The sequence below is a fragment of the Arvicanthis niloticus genome (assembly GCF_011762505.2).
Source record: "Arvicanthis niloticus isolate mArvNil1 chromosome Y unlocalized genomic scaffold, mArvNil1.pat.X SUPER_Y_unloc_2, whole genome shotgun sequence".
NCBI classification, from domain to species: domain Eukaryota; kingdom Metazoa; phylum Chordata; class Mammalia; order Rodentia; family Muridae; genus Arvicanthis; species Arvicanthis niloticus.
This window is the reverse complement of record NW_023044979.1, coordinates 5,529,747-5,551,124: the sequence shown is the minus strand read 5'-3', so window position 1 is coordinate 5,551,124 and position 21,378 is coordinate 5,529,747. Positions and strand designations below refer to the sequence as shown.

General features: G+C 40.8%; 1 protein-coding gene across 1 annotated transcript in view; it reads left to right on the top strand.

Annotated features, from left to right (window-relative positions):
• The first annotated feature begins 2,158 nt into the window (after positions 1-2,158).
• Positions 2,159-21,378, top strand: part of LOC143433957 (uncharacterized) — a 39,114-nt gene continuing 19,894 nt past the window's right edge. Inside the window, 5 exon segments of the mRNA XM_076928153.1 lie at positions 2,159-2,377; positions 15,158-15,284; positions 15,484-15,544; positions 16,670-17,947; positions 17,949-17,977. Of these exon segments, the coding sequence (XP_076784268.1) occupies positions 2,159-2,377; positions 15,158-15,284; positions 15,484-15,544; positions 16,670-17,947; positions 17,949-17,977 (1,714 nt within the window).

Below are 21,378 nucleotides of genomic sequence, written 5' to 3'. Positions count from 1 at the left end.
ACCTGCTGCTGTTGTCAGGTGTGCTTTATATACACGAACCACCAGCTACACAGCTCTCTCTGTTTGTTCCCTGTCTCAGTTCATGTATGTCTTCTCTCTATTCTCTTTGTTTACTTTCAGGGTTCTCTCTCTGCTCCCTGTCTGTCTGTCTGTCTGTCTGTCTGTCTGTCTGTCTGTCTGCTGTCTCTCTGAAGGTCCTCTTTTGTGCCTCATTGCCTTTCCCAGATTCTCACTCATCTCCCTGCTCCCAAACAACCTCTTTTTTACCATATCTGTTGCATGTTTTAATTTCTCAGGACCTGCTGTGTTAGGATAGGTTGGCGCTTTTGATGACCTATTTTTTTCTGGCTGTTATTTATTATATTCCTATGCTGGTGTCTAGGCCTCCCAGTTTGAAGTGATTATTATCTCAGTACTGATTTCTGGATTTGTCTTGCTTGGGTGGGAGTTTTGTTCCTGGGTTGCTGTTTGATGTCTGGATTTACAGAGAAAGTTGCCTGAGTGTTGCCTCCTTTACTGACATGTTTGGTGGGTATGCTCAAGAGGAAATGCTTGCAAATGTTGGGAGCAGGGAGAAGAGTTGGGCAGGAAGAGATGATCTTAGCATCCACAGGCAGACATAGTCAGGACAGAGGTAAAGCTGCCTCTGGTGTTTAGTACAGTGCTAGGGGAAATTGTGATCATTGCATCTGGGATAACAAATAGTGTGGTAGATCTATAGAAACCTTACCTTGTGTCTTGGCAGGTAAAGCATGTGGTTGAACAGGAAATGTCTGCACAAGTGAGGCTGAGACACAGGGATGAGGCAGGAAAGGAAGGGCAGGTGGGGTTTGTCTATCTTACCTATAAGAGGCATGCAGAGGGGGAGAGGCAACTTCCACTGGTATTCTGTCTCAGAGTAAGTGCAACTGATATTAGGATCTGCAGTAACAGATAGTGAGGCAGGTCTTTGGACAAAGTACCTTTTCTACTGCCATGCATGGCTTGTGGTTGAACAGGAGCATCTTTCAATAATCAGGACCTCAGGCACAAAGATGAGTTTGTAAAGCACAATCAATTCTGTTTCTGAGAGTGCACAAAGTCCACTTGAGCAAACATCCTATGACAAGCCCTCCTAGTCAACAGCCAGTCAAGGTACAACTGCAGGGTTAAGCTACATATAGATAATTAATACACCTTACAGAATAAAGTTAGTCTACCCATCATGGTTGTCATATGGTTTTACTCCCTTGATTGGTTCCTGCAGATTATGCCAGACATGTAGTTTTTAAAATATTAAGTTGCTGACCTGTGTATTAATGTCTTAATCTTGCTGTAACTACAATAAATACCCAGCACCTCTAGACTCTCAGTTTTGATCTCATGTGAGGCTGACTGGTGAGAATCCTTATTAAAGAGCTCATAATAAAGACCTCCATGTGATTGCATTGCAATAGGCTCCTTGTTGGTCATTGTGGTCTCTGTGACTTGGACGTAACATCTTGGTGCATTGACCCAAGACCCTCAGGACTCCCAACTAAAGGATTGAAAGGCCAGTTGTTAAGATCCAACATTGTTTTTGTGTCAGTGGCTTGTCTGCCAGGGCTACACAGAGGAACCCTGTCTCAAAACAAACAAACCAACAAAATACCAAACAAAGAAGACAGGTGTAGCTGGGCAGTGGTGGCTTTTAATCCCAGCACTCGGGAGGCAGAGGCAGGGGGATGGTGATGGAATAATGATCAATAGTCATGTTAATCAATAATCAATACTAATTGATGGCCAATATTCAATACTAGTCAATAACCAAAAGTGATCAATAATCTTGATAATCAGCAGACAGTGCTAATCAATAATCAATATTAATCAATAGCCAATAATGATCAATAATTGATGGCACATGCCTTTAATCCCAGCACTTAGGAGGTAGAGGCAGGCAGATTTCTGAGTTTAAGGCCAGCCTGGGCAACAGAGTGAGTTCAGGGACTGCCAGGGCTACTCAGAGATAGAAGCTGGAGACTACATTTCCCATAAGGACTCCTGCCAAAATGGCGGTCAAAGAACTAAATGCACACGCACATTAAACTCAATCCAATATGGCGGCTGTCCTTCGAACTACATATCCCATGAGGCCACGAGGAAAAAGAAAGATGGCGGCCCCTGGGAGACTACATTTCCCATGAAGGCGCTGGACCGTCGCACAGGCATGATGTATGAAAATCCCGACCAGAGCCCAGTGACTGCACCACGAGACAACCATTGCCACCATCACACTCCGGGAAAAGCACCTCTGTCCCGGTGGTATCCATGGCCTCCTTCTGATGTCACAGACCAAGCTATGCAATCTGATCACCCGCCGCAGGGCTGCTGCAGACAGGGAGATGACTGGAGCCTCCAGGTACCATGACAGGCGGGTGGAAGCGGAGGCCCAAGATTGCCCATGAATCTGAGGCAGGGGTATTGACTGGAGCTGCTTACAGGTACTGGCTGGCGGACCTATGGACACACCCCCAGACTTGTACAAAGGAGAACTGTATCGTGTTGGGCGTTATTATTGAAAGACCCCCAGGAGGGGAGACCCTCACTCTAGTCTCAGGATATCGCAATCACTCAGTAACTCACAAGACACAAGAGGCTTTTTTTCAGTAATCAGCTCAGCTGAGGTCGAGACTCATAATGAGCAGTGTCTACTAGGAGGCCAGGGGGAGAAAGGTATTTAAAGGAAAAAAAAAACACAAACCGGGGGTGTGAAGGGGAAACCAAGGAAGGGTATCATAAAAATAGTGGAAAGTTCCAGCCCATCATTCAGTCGGTCATGTGGGAAACATCTTGTACATGTTTTTCTCAGGAATTGAATCTTGCTCAACCATCTACTTTGTGGTCAGCCAGTTCCTGGAACAACCCAGCTGACCTGTATTTTTAGTTCTGCTTTCTTTGTGGTCAGCTGGTTCCTGGAACCTGGAGCTAGTGAACCAGTTGGCCTACATTCTTGGCTCAGCTCTAGGGGTTCATACAAACTTCCCATAACCTTTATAAATTTTTATATCTTTCAATTGTCACCTGGTCAGCCTTTTTATGAGGACACAAGGGTCACCAGTATGTGTGAAACTGACCGTCAATGGACTGTGATTACTATTCTGGGCTTTCATTTTAAGATATAAAGTAAAGTACTTAAGTACAGGCGCGGTGGTACAGCCTTAAATCCCAGGAGATGAGTGTCATTTAATTCATCCTGGTACAGAACAAGTTTTAGGTAATGAAAAGCTTAGATACACGCAAAGTGTTACACGGGTATTACCCAGAATTCAGAAGACAGAGCCATGCAGACCTCTGAGTTCAAGGTTTATCAACTGGGTAAGATCCATGACAGCCAAGCTTAAGCAGTGAAGTTGTTGAAAAATATAAAGCTGGTGATGATGTAATAGAAGGGGCCATGTTCCAGCCCAAGCAAGCAGAGGAACTCAGCTTCTTTGTCCATGTGACTCTGCTTTTAGAGGAAAGAATAGGAGGGACAACTGAAACAGTTGATGCTGGTTGCTGTAGTTAAAATTAGTGGTGACAAAGAAGAAACCAGCATTTCTGAGGTGAAATTTCTGGTGAGTGTTTTCTGAGAGGACAAAGAAGCTGTGTTCCAGAGATAGCCAAGGTTGTCCCTTGTGGTGCACCTGGAATTGATCATGTGCGAGAATCACCCAGGTGGTATTGGTTTTAGGCATAAATGAATCTCATGCAGAGCAGCTAAGGCTTGGCCCAATGAAGGGAGTGTATGAGAGGAAAACAGTGAATCCTAGTCGCAGGGGAAGAACCCAGCATATTGAAGATGTCAGTCCCATGGGATGAGCAGACAGAACAGCAGCAGCAGTAAAGTGGAGTCAAGCAGAACCTCAAGAGTTATAGATGGAAAGCTGGTGAAGTGACCCAATCTCTTTGGGGAGCACAGAGGATCATGTGTGGATCCCAAATACTGGAACAAGAAGCTCTAATATTGAAGTTACCTTTGAAACACTAATATTTTGAGATTCCAGAGCTGTGGGGTACCTGCTCCAGAAAACAGTTTCAGACAGTGCAGTAACAGATAGTGAGGCAGGTCTTTGGACAAACTACCTTTTCTACTGCCATGCATGGCTTGTGGTTGAACAGAGCATCTTTCAGTAATCAGGACCTCAGGTACAAAGATGAGTTTGTAAACCCAATCAATTCTGTTTCTGAGAGTGCACAAAGTCCATTTGAGCAAACATCCTATGAAAAGCCCACCTTGTCAACAGCCAGTCAAGGTACAACTGCAGGGTTAAGCTACATATAGATAACTAATACACCTTACAGAGAAAAAGTTAGTCTACCCATCATGGTTGTCAGATGGTTTTGCCCCCTTGATTGGTTCCTGCAGATTATGCAGTCATGCAGTTTTAAAAATATTAAGCTGCTGACCTGCATGTTAATGTCCCAATCTTGATGTATCTATAATAAATACCCTGCACCCTGAGACATGGTTGGTCACTTTCGATCTCATGTGAGGCTGACTGGTAAGAATCCTTATTAGAGAACTCATAATAAAGACCTCCATGTGTTTGCATTGCAATGGGCTCCTTGTTGCTTGTTGGGTCTCTGTGACTTGGACATAACCTCTTAATGCATTGACTGGAACCCCAAGACCCTCAGGACTCCCAACTAAAGGACTGAAAGGCCAGTGTTTAAGATGCACCACTGTTGTCTTTTCTTTCTTTTTTTTTTTTTTTGAGACAGGGTTTCTCTGTGTAGCCCTAGCTTTCCTGGAACTCACTCTGTAGACCAGGCTGGCTTCGAACTCAAATACACCTGCCTCTGCCTCCCAAGTGCTGGGATTAAAGGTGTGCGCCGCCACTGCCTGGCTTTTTTTTTTCCTTACCACTGTTGTTTCTGTGTCAGTGGTTTGTCTGCCAGATTTGAGATTGTGTGCCTTGGTTTTCAGGTTTTTCTTGAGTATGTGTGGAGGCAGATGACAATTTTCTTTTTAAATTTCCAATTTCTTAATTTCTTTGAAGATTAGAGCAGACTTTGAACCCTGACAGGCCTCACAGCTGCCATCCTGTCTTCATTTTCTCCTCTGTCCAAGTGGAGGAATTTGCTGGGTAGCATTGACGACCCCCCTTGTGGCTGTTTATTTTGTGTGTAGTACTTTGTTATTCTCTCACTGAGGAAATGAGACAGACTCCACCGTAATCGATTTACTTACTAGCTCCACACCTTGGGTTAAATCCTTCTTAACAACCTAGACCCATTGACTAGTCCATGACAGAGACTTCTTTGAGACAGCATCCAGGGCCAAATCGGGCTCTGCCTACCTTATTTTAAAGGGTAGAAAGACAAAGACCTCATTTTCCACCTCCTGAACTACCCTCTGCCCAGTTCATATGTGACTGTGTAGTTTTGAACTTGGAGCTGTCTTAAGATGCAAGGTCATCATTCTTCATGGATTCTCACAAAGTTAGCATATCTTCCTTGGACCAGAGGTCTTGTCTTTTGTCGGTGGTCATTTCCAGTTGTGTGGTACAATCTGATTTTCGGTTCCCCTTCCAGCTACTTTAGCCTCATCTTCTCTAGCACTGGCCTGGGAAACTCAGCGTTAAAGAAACTTACCCCAGGTCAGCATAGCCTCTGAGATCCCCATTCCAGTGTATCCTTCCCTGCTCTGAGCCAGGTCACCTCCCTATTTTGTCCTTTCTCAGCCACAAGTTCAACTCCCTTTTGTGGTGGCAGAGGCTCCTGTAATTGATATCATTAAATCATTGGTTTGTGTTGTAACAACTTCATTTATTATTGTGTCTGTGCCAATCAAGCCTTGGAATGCCTTTCCATCTAGCCAAATTGTCATCATAGGTTTTTGTTTAACTCTAGGCTGTACCCAGTATCCATCAAAGGAACCAAAACCTTGATTCCCTCTTGTAGGATTTTTATATTTGTGATTAGTAGGGTACAATGGAAATAACAATAGTTGAGCTATCCTCTTTCCTGTAGGAATGGTGACTATATTCTGAATTGCCTGTGGCATTACCTTAATCTCACCCTGATAATCATTATCTATAACTCCAGGAAAAATTTGTAGTCCCTGCATAGTAGCACTGCTTCTTCCCACTATCAGGCCAAACACATTTGGATAGAGCAGTCCAAACACTCCAGTGGGTAAGGCCTGAGGTCCCATTTCTGGGGTTAATACTGTGTGGGTGGCAGAACTGAGGTCCAGTTCTGTGCTTCCTGGTGTTGCTCGACTAAGTTCAGAAAGGGATTGGTGTTTGCCGGTAGGACTCTGACTGCTCCATAAGCCTGTTTTGGCTTGTGTCGGTTAGGGGCCTGGAGCTGGCTCCTGTTGCTGTTTCCCTGATTATGGGAAAGGGTGTTACCTTGTGCATCCTGTTTAGACATACAATCACTAGCCCAATGCCTTCCACGTTTACAAAGTGGGCATAGCCTGGGCTGTTTTCCGGGCTGTCTCTGGCTTAACTCATTTTCTACCTTGCAATCTCTAGCAAAGTGTCCATGCTTGCCACATTTAAACCATGCCTTTCTGTCTTTACTTGCCAAAAAATCTCTTACTGATTGTCCTTGCATGGCAGCTGCCATAGCTAAGCCCTGTTGGTAAGAGAGACCTATGTCAGAACAGAGTCTAATATACCCTGTAAGGTCTGTCTTTTTCCTATAAGGCCTAATGGCTGCTTGGCAGGCAGGATTAGCATTTTCATATGCAAGTTGTTTCACATAATCTATGCCTGCCTCTGCATTACCAAAAATCCTCCCTGCTGTTGTCATTAATTTATGAAAAAAGTCAGAAAATCGCTCATCAGGTCCTTGCCTGACTGTTGTTAATGATGCACCAGGGTCTCCCTTTACTGGAAGTTTATGCCAAGCCTTCATGGCTGCATTTTGAATTTGAGCATATAAACCTGGGTCATATTGCATCTGGTTATCACTACAAGCAAATTGCCTTTCTCCTACTAAGGAATCAAAGGATCAACCATTGCCTGCCTGAATGTTTCTCCTAGCTGTCTCTTTACAATTCTCATGATACTCTGATTTCCAAATAAGATAATCTCCACCACTAAGAACTTCTCTCACTAATGTATTCCAATTACTAGGAGTCAGCCACTCCTCTGCAACAAACTCTAAAATTGCAAGACTAAAAGGAGCAGTGTCACTGTATTCTGATACTGCATTTTTAATTCCTTAATAATTTGAAAATTAAACCCTGTGTGATGTCTCCAACAACCTTTTGAGTGTCTCTGGTCTCTGATACAGTGAAAGGCTCAGCATTTCTCTCCTCTGGCTGATCTGTAGCTGAACTAAGGCTAGAGGATAGGGACTGCCTTTGGACACTGGGTTGAGGAACGTGAAAATCTGGGAGATTTTCACAGTTAATCTCTTGAGACCTCTTCCCTGTCCTTAATTTCTAAAACTGATTACTTAAGTCCTGATACTCTTTTTCTAACTCTATCAGTTGTTTAAGGGTAGAAATTGTGTCCTGTAACTCTTTTTTGGGATCAACAACCATTGTCTCCATTAGGGGAGCACTTGGAGGTGGAGACACATAGGTAGAGGGCATTTCAGTGTCATAAAATTTGACTTCCTCTTCCTCTTGGTCAGCACAATCTGGCTCTGACAAATTTTCATCACCCTTTGGTTGTATTTTGGATTCTAACTTATGCTTCCTTTTATTTTGAACAAAAAAGACAACATGCAAGAACAAAAGCAGAAAATTAACACATGTGAACAGAAAACAAAACTAAAACAGAGAGTTGAATTCAGGCTGACTAATTTCTTGTTCCTTTTCATTACCTTTCTTGAAGCAAACCAAAACAGAGAGTAGGATTCAGGTTGACTAATTTTTTATCCCACATCTGTTGGGAGCCGACTTTTAGCAGAAAGTGGCTATCAGCTTTGCAGCCATCTTGAGCCATATACCCTGACAAGAGACTTGTATTACAATAGCCTACAACAGCTGAGCACACTCTGATAACATCTTGCTTTGGATACCCAGGACTTTACTTGGGTGTGTGAGATTAAAGGTGTGTGAGATTAAAGGTGTGTGAGTTAACAGTGTGACCTAGAGATCAGATTTATAGACAATACCTAAGGGCATGATTAAAGGTGTGACTTAGAGGCATTTCTTAGAAGTGAAACATATAAAAGGCAGAGGCAGACGGCAGAGAATCAGACTCTTTAGAGATACTCTTTAGGGAGATTCTTTAGAGATTACAGCTGGGCAGCCTGGGCCTCAACATTTTGCTCGGGTCGTAACATTTTTTGGCACCCAATGTGGAGCAGGAAGAAGAGAGATCTAGTGAGGGACCTTGCTGGAAGAAAGATCTGGCAAACATTCAGAAGTGAAATGAAGGTTGTTACCACTGGAATCTGCTGCATCAAGAAAGGTAAGTCATGTTAATGAAAATGTGGCAAGAATTAAGTGAGCCTGAACTCAACTCTGTTTTTGTTTTGTTGCTTGCTGCTCACGTGTGTTAATTGTCTGCTTTTGTTTTGTTGTTTGAATGCTGTCTTTCATGTTCAAAAGCACACTTTAACCTTGAGGAGTGGTAAGACTCACTGGCCAATCAATGCTTCCAAGCAGACCTGCCAATCAGACAAGGAGGTGGATTGTTCTGGATGCCAGTCTGCAAGTTCACTGTTCCTGTGCAGTCTTAAGTGGCTCTCTGTGTCCTGCTCTGAACTCTGCTGTGGGTGCTGTGTGGAGACCTCAGGGAAGCTCTGCAATCTCCTCATGGTGAGCACAGGATCACTGCCCACAATGGGTAGGGGCAGGCGGCTGAGCAGTGGGAGCTGGGGTGCTGGGTCGTCTCTGGGGCTGCATGGAAAAATCAGCCAGGTGTGACCACATGTGAGGTCCCTGGTGATGCTCCTCCCGTTAGTTAGATCAGGACGTAATCTCTGAGTACCTTCACTGTCATGGCTGATTCTGAATCTCCCCAAAACATTTGGACCAGTTACTTTCTTGTAGAAACGAGTGATTTCTCTGACTCTATAGCACATGTGTCCAAGCCATTTTGTCTTTTATAATATACATTAGAAAGACAGGCATAGCTGGGCAGTGGTGGCTCACGCCTTTAATCCCAGCACTTGGGAGGCAAAGGCAGGCAGATTTTTGAGTTTGAACCCAGCCTGGTCTATAGAGTGAGTTCCAGGACAGCCAAGACTACACAGAGAAACCCTGTCTCAAAAACAAACAAACAAACAAAGAAATAAACAAACAAAACCTGTTTTTTAGAAGATAGGCATAAATCTAACAGCTCTGTCTTCATACCTTACTTGTTTTTGTTTTGTTTAGTTTTTGTTAATTTTTTTTCTGTTGCAGTTTTTTATATTGCTTTATTTTTTATGTTTAGTGTTTGATTATTATGTGGTTAAGGGACTTTTTTTCTACAATCTGTTGGGGTTTTTTTTTTTTTTGATGCTTCTTGCACATTAACAGGCATATTCTTTGGTTTATGAAATTTTCCCTTTATGATATCATTGAAAATATTTTCTAGACCTTTGGGCTGAAATTCTTCTTTCTCCTACTTCAATTATCTGTAGTTTTTCTCTTCTCACATGTTGAGGAATTCTTGGTTGTTTATTGCCAGGAAAATTTTAGTATCCACATTTTTTGAACAATGTATCCATTTAGTTTTATACATCCTTAATATCTGAGACTCTTTCTTCCTTTCCTGTTCCCTGGGTGAACCTTGTCCCTGTAGTTATCAGATCACAGGCAATTTCAATGGCTTTCTCTCAGGGACTTAGCAACTGCTTAAGTCATTCCCTGCCTCCATCACCTGCTGCTGTTGTCACGTGTGCTTGTTATATACACAGAAGACCAGCTACAGCTGCTATCTATGTGTGTTCCCTGTCTCTGTTCTCTGCATATGCCCATCTCTATTCTCTTTTTTTACTCTCAGGTCTCTCTCTCTTCTCCCTGTCTGTCTGCCTGTCTGCAGGTGCACTTTCCTGCCTTAATGCCTTCTCCAGGTTCTCACTCATCTCCCTTCTTCCAAACAATGTCTTTTTTGTTTGTTTGTTTTTTGAGACAGGGCTTCACTGTGTAAGCCTGGCTGTCCTGGAACTCACTATGTAGACCAGGCTGGCCTTGAACTCAGAAACTCACCTGCCTCTGCCTCCCAAGTGCTGGGACTAAAGGCGTGCACCACCACTGCCTGGCTAAACAACCTCTTTTGTACCATATCTGTTGCATGTTTTTATTTCTCAGGACCTGCAGTGATAGGATAGCTTGGATTTCTTGGTGACATATTTTCCTGGTTATTATTTATTATATTCCTATGCTGGTGTCTATTCCTCTGGGTTTGAAGTGATTATTGATTTAGGTACTGATTTCTTGATTTGTCTTGCTTGGGTGGAAATTTTGTTCCTGGGTTACTGTTTGATGTCTGGATTTACAGAAAAATTTTCCTGAGTTTTGCCTTTTTTACTGGCCTGTTTGGTGGGTATGCTCAATGGGGAATGCTGGGTAATGTTGGGAGCAGGGAGAAGAGTTGGGCAGGAAGAGATGATCTTAGCAACCACAGGGAGACATAGTCAGGACAGAGGTAAAGCTGTCTCTGGTGTTTAGTACAGTGCTAGGGGAAATTGTGATCATTGCATCTGGGATAACAGACAGTGTGGTAGATCTATAGAAAGCTTACCTGTGTCCTGGCAGGTAAAGCATGTGGTTGAACAGGAACTGTCTGCCCAAGTGGGGCTGAGACACAGGAATGAGGCAGGAAAGGAAGGGCAGGTGGGCATTGTCTATTTTACCTATAAGAGGCATACACAGGGTGAGAGGCAACTTCCACTTGTATTCTGTCTCAGAGTAAGTGCAACTGATATTAGGATCTGCAGTAACAGATGGTGAGGCAGGTCTTTGGATAAACTACCTTTTCTACTGCCATGGCTTGTGGTTGAACAGGAGCATCTTTCAACAATAAGTTCCTCAGGCACAAAGATGAGTTTGTAAAGCCCAAACAGTTCTGTTTCTGAGAGTGCACAAAGTTCACTTGAGGAAACATCCTATTACAAACCTCCATTGTCAACAGCCAATCAAGGTACAACTGCAGGGTTAAGCTATATAAAGATAACTAATACAACTTACAGAGAAAAGTTAGTCTACCCATCATGGTTGTCAAATTTTTTTGCCCCTTTGATTGATTCTTGCAGATTATACCAGACATGTAGTTTTTAAAATATTAAGTTACTGACCTGTATGTTAATGTCCCAATCTTGTTGCAACTACAATAAATACCCAGCACCCCTAGAATGGTCTCTCAGTTTAAATCTCATGTGAGGCTGACTGGCGAGAATCCTTATTACAAAGCTCATAATAAAGACCTCCATGTGTTTGCATCACAACAGGCTCCTTGTTTGTCATCGGGGTCTCTGTGACTTGGACATAACATCTTGGTGCATTAACTAGAAACCCAAGACTCTCAGAACTCCCAACTAAAGGATTGAAAGGCCGGTTGTTACAATGAACCATTGTTTCTATGTCAGTGGCTTGTCTGCCAGAATTGTGTCTGTGTGCCTTGGTTTTCAGATTTTTCTTCAGTATATGTAGAGGGAGGTAACTAAATTGAACGTGGAACCAAACCCTGCTACAGTGGATACGCTGGAGAGTCGCAGGCCCAAAGTGCTGCAAAGATGTTCCAGAGCCTGGTATAGTGGACTGTGTTCCTCTGGTCTTAATTTCTGGGAAGGTTAGAGCAGACTTGGAGCCCTTCTACAGGGCTCACAGCTGCCATCCTGCCTTCATTGTCTCTTCTGTCCAAGTGGAGGAATCTGCTGGGTAGCCTTTACTGCCCCCTTGTGGCTGTCTGTTATATGTGTCACTTTATTATTATGTGACTGAGAGAGGAAATTAGACTGTTTCCATTCCAATTGATTTAGTTACTGACCCCTCAACTTGGGTTAAACCCTTCTTACCAACAAAACTAAGACCCATTGACTAGTCCATGACAGAAAACTCTTCCTGACAGCATCCAGGGCACAATCTATCTTTCTTTCTTTCTTTCTTTCTTTCTTTCTTTCTTTCTTTCTTTCTTTCTTTCTTTCTACCGAGTTTTACAGGGTGGAAAGGACAAAAACCATGAGTTTTTTTTCCTCACCCCCATTCTACCCTCTGCCCAGTCCATATGTGACTCTGTAGTTTTGGAGTTGTCATTAGATGGAAGGTTGTTTTTCATTCTGACAGAGTTAGCATATCTTCCTTGGACCAGAGATCCTGTCCTTTGGGGAGGCCATTTCCAGGTCTGTGAGACAATCTTTTTCTCTATCCACCTTCCAGCTGTTTTAGCCAAATCTTTGGTAGCACTCCCTTGGGATCCCAGGTTTAAAGACACTTCACCCCAGGTCAGCACAGCCTCTGAGTTCCCCATTCCAGTGTATCCTTCCCTGCTCTGTGCCACATGCCATCCCCACTTTGTCCTCCCTCAGCCACATCTGAAAGTACCTCATGTGGTGGCTGAGCCTCCTGTATTGATATGGTTAAATCATTGGTTTTGTGTTCTTACAACTTCCTCATTTATTATTGTATCTGTGTCATAGTTGTCTTAAGTTCTCAGCATTTCAGAGCTACAGTCATCTGAAGGAGCCTCAATCGAGGGTGTGCCCTTATCAGAATGGCTGGTTGCTATGTCTGTGAGAGATAGTGTTGATGATTGATTAGGAAGGCTCTTCCACTGAGGATGGCAATATCCCTAAGCAAGTGGTCCTGGGCTGGATGAGAGAGCAGGCTGAGCTTGAGACAGTGACCAAGCAAGAGAGCAAGCCAGGAGACAGTGTTTGTCCATGCTTTTTGCCTTCAGTTTCTAATCTAAGCTCCCAAAATAATGGACTGATCTGTTAGAACCATGTACAACAACCACTTATTACCTGAGAGGCTTTTGCTTAGAGGATTCAATCACAGCAGCAGAGTAGCAAGTTAGAACAACAACATAGTATCAAAGGGTTATTTTGCTGCTATTAAATCTAGGTTACCTCACGGAGATGATAGTATTTAGCTGTATCCATTTGCCTGCAAAATTCATGATGTCTTTGTATTTAATAGCTGAACAATGTTTCATTTTGTAAATGAACCACATTTTCCATATCCATATTTTGGTTGAGTGGCATCTGGATTCTTTCCAGTTTTAAGTTGTTATAAATAAAATGGCTCTGAATTAGTGCAGTCCCTACTCTAGGTCACCTGCCTTCACAGAATCCCTCCTGTATCTTCTGTTTGTCCTTTGAGAGGGTGTGGCCCCCTGGGTATCCATGACGGTGTATCAAGTCTCTATTGGGTTAGATGCATCCTCTCCACTGAGGCCAGATGTGGCAGCCCAGTTATGGGAACAGATTCCAATGACAGACAGCAGCTTTAGGGACAGCTGTGCTACAGTAGTTGGAGGACCATCATGAAGACTGAGTTGCACATCTGCTACTTATGGGCCAGGGTCCTATGTCCAGCCTGTGTGTGTTATTGTTTGTGGCTCAGTCTCTGAATGTCTTCAAGGATCAAGGTTAGTTCACTTTGTTGGTCTTCCTGTGGAGTTCCTGTCCTCTACGGGGCCTTCAATCCTTCCCCCATTTCTTCCATCAGAGTTACTAAAATCCAAGCAATTATTGACTGTGGATCACAGCTTCTGCTTCAGTCAGCTATTGGGTAGAGCCTCAAAATGGACAATTATGCAAGGCTCCTGTGTGGGAGCATCACAGAGTATCCTTAATAATGTCATGGATTGGAGCTTGTCCATGTGTGTCTCCAATTGAGTGAGTTTTCATTGTCCATTCCTTCAGTCTCTGCCCCAGCTTTATCTCTGCATTTCTTTTACACAGGATAAATTTTGTTCTGCTTGTCTCCAGTGTTGCGATTGAACCGGATCCTTCAGCTTTCTTCTCATGCGTCCATACATTCCCCATTTGGACTCTGTCCCTCAATCACATAAGATACTGTGCACACATTTGCTGTTCAGTGCTATGCTATTTTGCAAACCTGGTAGTTTTATATTTTTAACTTTATTCATTCTGTTTTTGGTTTTCTAGAACAAATTTCTCTGTGAAGCACTTAGTGTGCTGATTTTAGATATAGAAACCACATAAGTCCTCTGACATGTTTTTGTTCAATAAGCACATGCTTTTGTGCTGCTCTTTGTTCATATCTTTAATTTTGAAATTCAGACTAATATGTAGATTATATTCTATTTCTCTGGATGGCTTATGCTCCTGTCATCAATATTATCTGATGCTTCAGATTCATTGAATTGCAGGTGTATGATATTTTGCCTAACTCTTATGTTTGTTGTGAAATTTTTGAATAAATAAGTGTATTATGGCTGGGTGGATGAATATGAATATCATGTGTGCCTCATTTTTACTGTTGTCAGAAGATGGCCTCAGAACTCCTGATCTTGATGAAATGGACAGGAGTTGGTCCACATGTGTCTGCTAGAAATTGACCACCATTATGTGGAAGACCAGCAAGATCTTTCAATTCCTGAGCTATGTCTCCGGAACTATGTTCTTTATTTCTGATCAAAATATACATTAATAATATTTTCATCTGTCTATTTTTAACTGTTTAAACATGAATTTACTTCTAGTAAAATTTAATTAATGTTGCTGTTTGAACTGGTTCACTTCATGTTTATGCAAGATGAATACAGAACAGCAGTGAATGTCTAATTCTTTGCAGAAACTTCAGTAAAGAACTGTGAGTTCATTCTATCATTTCTGTTTCCTGATTTATTTTTGTAGCAGAGTGATGTTCTTAACGTGTAACTTTTGCTGTCCCTAAACTCAATGGATAGACCCTGCTGGCATCCAGCTCAATGACATACACCTGCCTGTACCTCTGTGGTTAAAGACATGAGCAAATATATGCATCTTGCTCATCACTTTTATAGTTAGTAATTGTTCATACAGCTTTTCAGATGTGTGCTCAGTACAGTTGTTCTGTTTCCCCCAGCATATCCCTTGTGTTTCAAGGCTATATTCTATTGAAAGGGTTCAGGAGTGACACAGGTGAACCCTGTGTCAAGGGTTCAAGTGTCAATATTTCAAGTTTCTTCTAAACTGACATGGTGATTATATTATAATTCGTGTGTCAGCAAATAAGTGGAGAAATCACACGAATTATAGTAGTGACGTCAGTATCAGGCTTTGTGTTGTACACATGTATGTTATATTTTAGGAAGCACTGAGTTTTGAAGATGTGCATGTGAACTTCACTGCGGAAGAGTGGAATTTGCTGGATCCTTCCCAGAAGAAACTCTACAAAGATGTGATGCTTGAGACCTACAGGAACCTCACTGCTATAGGTAAGACTGTAAATTTTCTTTTGCTTCTCAAAATAAGGAAAAAATGTTTCTGGGTTACTGATGATCATCTCTTATTTCGATAGAGAACAAGTAATATTGAGTTGCATATATCAGGTTCATTGCTGTGAAAATTCAGAGTAACTTGAATTTTGCCTAATTCCAATACCATATCATTTATTTTCTGGTACCTTGGTTTCAGGTTATAATTTGGAAGACAATCATACTGAAGAACAACATCAAACTTCTAGACTTCATGAAAGGTAATTTTAATGTTTAAGCTATACAAATTGCCTGTAAGGAAAGTTTAATATGATCTGGAAGCTCTAAAAAAAAGCAAGTGTGTAAAATATCATTTTATTGTAGCTATGATTATAATATTCTCCCAAAACTGTGTATCTCAATGTCAGTTATCTGATTTGTGTTTGCAATGCAATTCTGTAGGAAAGAAAAGAAGGAAACAATGCCTTAAGCAATTCCTTTGAGTTGTATCTCCATTAGAAGTATGCTGTGGAACTAACAATTTGTATAGTCTCATAATATTCAGGTGTTGCACATTGAATAGTGATAAACATGTATCCATAACCTTCTAATAAGCAAATACTCCAAGATAAAGTTGTTGATACTCATATACTTGTAGTGAAACTTTTACATTTATGGCAAGGTCAGTTTATGAGAGTCAAGAATGTTGTCGTGGAGAAACATTAATCATGTCTGCAATGAACAAAAGTCAATATGTGTGCATTCAATGTAGAAACCTTTCATTTCTTCTTCTTTTTTAATGGGTGTATCAATTGTCAGAATGGATGAAACCATGTGAGCATAGAGATACTAAAAAAGAACAATGGACCTTTATCTACTTCAGAACAATGAGAAGATATGTAGTATTCTGCCTTTGGTAGACTTTCTGAATATGATAGATGTTTGCAATTAATTGGTTTTCTGACTTTACTGAGGACATCTTCAAAGTCACACTGCAGAAAATCTCTATGAGTACTAGAAATTTGTAAATTATTTTGTTCATCCAGTTTCACAGTACTGCTGTGTTGTGATGCACACTACAGGAAAAACTAAGAATGCAATCAGTGTTTTAATGCTCTGAGTTATTCCATATTTCTTATGACATGTTAAAAACATTATATAGAAATCTTATATGGATTTTATAAATGTGAGCCATGTAATAAATGGTCTTACCATCACAGGCATTTTCAAAGAGGTAAAGCAACCCACAGTGAGCAAGTACAACCATGAACATCAAAGGGATAAAACCTTATCATCTGAGTGTTCTTTATAATTAGACCATCTGTAAAATTTATTCATATTGATAAAATGATTGATCAGGCTAATGAATGTGTTAAAGCTTTCACATGTTCCCATTACTGTTGCAGGCATGAAAGAAGTTATACTAGAGAGAAACCTTATGAATGTAATCAATGTGGTAAAGCCTTTTCACGTCACAGTAGTCTCCAAAGACATAAAAGAACACATACTGGAGAGAAACCTTATGAATGTAATCAATGTGGTAAAGCCTTTTCATGTCACAGTGGTCTCCGATATCATAGAAGAACACATACTGGAGAGAAACCTTATGAATGTAATCAATGTGGTAAAGCCTTTTCAAGTCACAGTTATCTCCAAAGTCATAAAAGAACACATACTGGAGAGAAACCTTATCAATGTAATCAATGTGGTAAAGGCTTTAAACGACAAATTCATCTCCAAGTGCATAAAAGGACACATACTAAAGAGAAACCTTATGAATGTAATCAGTGTGGTAAAGCCTTTTCATGTCACAATCATCTCCAAAGTCATAAAAGAACACATACTGGAGAGAAACCTTATGAATGTAATCAATGTGGTAAAGCCTTTTCATGTCACAGTAGTCTCCAAAGACATAAAAGGACACATACTGGGGAGAAACCTTATGAATGTAATCAATGTGGTAAAGCCTTTTCATGTCACAGTGGTCTCCGATATCATAGAAGATCACATACTGGAGAGAAACCTTATGAATGTAATCAATGTGGTAAAGCCTTTTCAAGTCACAGTAATCTCCAAAGTCATAAAAGAACACATACTGGAGAGAAACCTTATCAATGTAATCAATGTGGTAAAGGCTTTAAACGACAAATTCATCTCCAAGTGCATAAAAGGACACATACTAGAGAGAAACCTTATGAATGTAATCAATGTGGTAAAGCCTTTTCACATCACAGTAGTCTCCAAATACATAAAAGAACACATACTGGAGAGAAACCTTATGAATGTAATCAATGTGGTAAAGCCTTTTCACGTCACAGTAGTCTCCAAAGACATAAAAGAACACATACTAGAGAGAAACCTTATGAATATAATCAATGTGGTAAAGCCTTTTCACGTCACAATGGTCTCCAATATCATAAAAGAACACATACTGGAGAGAAACCTTATGAATGTAATCAATGTGGTAAAGCCTTTTCAAGTCACAGTAATCTCCAAAGACATAAAAGAACACATACTGGAGAGAAACCTTATCAATGTAATCAATGTGGTAAAGCCTTTTCATGTCACAATCATCTCCAAAGTCATAAAAGAACACATACTGGAGAGAAACCTTATCAATGTAATCAATGTGGTAAAGGCTTTAAACAACAAATTCATCTCCAAGTGCATAAAAGGACACATACTAGAGAGAAATTATGAATGTGATCAATGTGGTAAAGCCTTTTCATGTCACAGTCATCTCCAAAGACATAAAAGAAAACATACCAGAGAGAAACATAATGAATGTAATCAATGTGCTAAATCTTTTTCAAGTCATAGTCTTCTCCACATACATTTAAGAACACATACAGGAGAGTAACATTATCAATGTAATCAATGTGGTAAAGGCTTTACACAAAAAGTTAATCTCCAAAGACATAAAAGAAAACATACCAGAGAGAAACCTTAGTTATGTAGTCAATGTGGAAAAAACAATTTATAAGTGAGAAGGTTCCAAAGACATAAATGATCACATACTGGAGAGAAACTATTTGAATGTAATTCAGATAGTAAAAGCCTGTTCACAAAGTTTTTGTTTCCAAAAGCATAAGAGAACCTATATTGGAAAGAAACCAATGAATGTGATCATTGTGGTGAAAGCCTTTCCATAAGGATTTTTCCTAAAAACATAAAAGAACCCATATTTGACAGAACTATGAACGTAATCATTGTGCTAAAGCCTTTGCATGTTCCACTAATCTCGAAAACATAAAAGATCCCACATTGGAAGAAACTTCATGAATGTGATCAATGTGGTAAAGAGTTTTCACAACTTTAGCATCTCCATTATTATAAAAGAACAGGTACAAGAGAGAAACCTTATGAATATAATCAGTGTTGTAAAGCATTTGCAAGTCACAGTCATCTGCAGTGACAGGAGAGATCACATACCAGAGAGAAACCTGCTTGAATATTAACAATATGGTAAAGCCTTTGCATGTCATAGTTCTTTACACACACACAAAGAAATCACATTGGAGAGAAGCCTCATTAATGTAATCACTGTGGAAAAACTGACAGTTCAGTTTTATCTGAGACTACATCATAGAACACATTCAAGAGAATGACTCAGTGTCATCAAGGTGCTAAGCCCTTGCATGTCACAGGCATTGCCAGATCCATAAAAGAATGCATACTGTAGAGAAAGTGCATGAATGTCATGAATGAGGTAAAGTCTTTGCATGACAATGTACTCTCCAAATACATCAAGTGGCACACATTTTAGAGAAAACTTACAAATGTAACAAATGTGGAGAAGCCTGTGCCTATCACTGTCGTCTCTAAAGACATAAAAGACCACAAATTGGACAGAAATCTTGTGAATGTCCTCAAGTTGGAAAATCCTTTACATGCCACAGTATTCTCTGAATACAAACATCAACACATACTCGAGAGAAACCTTCTGAGAGCAATCAATGTGGTAATGTCCTAATCCTATTTAAATGCATGAAAGAATTTATAGTAGGAATAAACTGTGGGGATTTGAATATGCTTGTCCCTAAGAAGTGACAATGTTAGTATGTTTGGCCTTGTGGGAGTAGATATTACTGTTTTGAAGGAAGTGAACGCCTATGGTGGTGGTCTTTGGAACTCTGGCCAGTAAAAAACAGACTCAGCTGGAAGACAGTCTCTTCCTGGATGCCTTCTAATGAGGATGCAAAACTCTCAGCTCATTCTCCAGCATCATGGCTGCCTGCATGCTGACATTCTTCCTGCTATGTTGGTCATGAACTAAACACTTGAAAGTATAAGACAAACCCAATTAACTATTTGCCTTTAAAACAGTTGCTTTGGTGACAATGTCTCTTCTTAGCAATGGAAATTCTATCTGAGACAGAAGTTGGTACCCCAGACTTAAGTATTCTTATTGGTAGGCCTGACCATGCTTTTGTTGGAAGCAATGTGGGTTTTAGACTTTGGATTTGTACATGTAGTAAGTGGAACTTCATGGGCCATCCTAGTAGAACACATATGTACTAAGGGTGGTTTGAACTTTTTATATAGTTTTTATAATGTTTTACTGAAGAATGTTGCTCTGTTTTGCTCTCATCTGAAGGTAAAGAGGTTTATTTTGTTAATTGCGTTGACAAAGGAAGTCTCAGGAAAGCCAAGCATAGCCTTTGTCCTGTGTTTACTCTCACGGTGATTGTTTTGATCATGCTTAGTAGTCTTAGAAAGGAAAAATATGAAATGTTAGCTTCAAAGAGAAAATCTCACCAGGAAGTTGAATGAAGCTAAATCCTGTGATCAAAGGTACACAATGGTATTAAAAAAAATGGTGGTATTATGACAAAATTCCACCTCCTTAAACATATGGATGTGAAGTTGTGTGGATGAGAACTGTATAATTTTAGGCATTATTAGTAACTGGTTATTGTTTTTATGTGGACATAAGAAGATACAAGTATGTTTCAAAGTGTAAATTGATGGATTGTGATTACTATACTGGGTTTTCAATTTAAAATCTAAAAGGATATAGGATATACTTAGGTCCAGACATGGTGATACACACCTTAAATCCCAGGAGATGAACATCAAGCAGATCTCTGATTCAAGTCATCTTGGTACAGAACAAGTTTTAGGAAATGAAAAGCTTAGGTATGGACAAAGTGTTACACACGTATTACTCAACATTCAGAAGACAGAGCCATGCAGATCTCTAAGTTCAAGGCTCATCTACAGAGCAAGTTCAAGCACAGCTGAACTTAGGCAGTGAAGTTGTTCAAAAATAGAAAGCTGGTGATGATGTAATATAAGAAGTGATGTTGGGGCCCCAACAGGCAGAGGATCTCTGGAAATTTGTTTATGTGGCTCTGCTTTTAGGGGAAAGAATGGAAGGGATGACTGAGACAATTGATGCTGGTTGGCTGTAGTTAGAAAGTTAGTGGGAATGAAGAAGAAACTAGCATCAGTGAGGTAAAATCTTGTGGTAAGCGTTTTCTGAGAGGACAAAGAAGCTGTGCTCCAGACATAGCCAAGGTTGTACCTTCCTGTGCACCTGGAGTTGATCATGTGTGGGAATCACCGAGGTGGTATTGGTTTTTAGGCATAAATGAATCTGTCATGCAGAGCACCTAAGGCTTGGCTCTGTGAAGGGAATGTATGAGAGGAACACAGTGAATCTTACTAACAGCAGAAGAACCCAGCATATTGAAGATGTCAGTCCCATGGGATGAGCAGAGAGAGCAGCAGCTGCAGTTTAGTGGAGTCAAGCAGAACCTAGAGTGCTACAGAGTGAAGAGCTGGAGAAGTGACCAAATCTCTTTTGAGGAGCGCAGCTGATCATGTGTGGATCCCAGATACTGGAACAAGAAGCTGTAATATTGAAGTTACCTTTGAAACCCTAATATTTTGAGACTCCAGAGCCATGGGATACCTGCTCTGGAAAACTGTTGCAGGGAATAAAACCAGCCAAGGTGAAAGAATTGTGCTGCAGTGAGCAAAGCAGGAAGGAGTTGGAGATATGAAGAACACTTTGACATCAGACATGGAGATGCAGAGTTTGGAGATTGCCTTGTTGCCTTTTGGTCTTCTTTTGGCCCAGTATTTCCTCACAATGGCATTTAGAAATGGC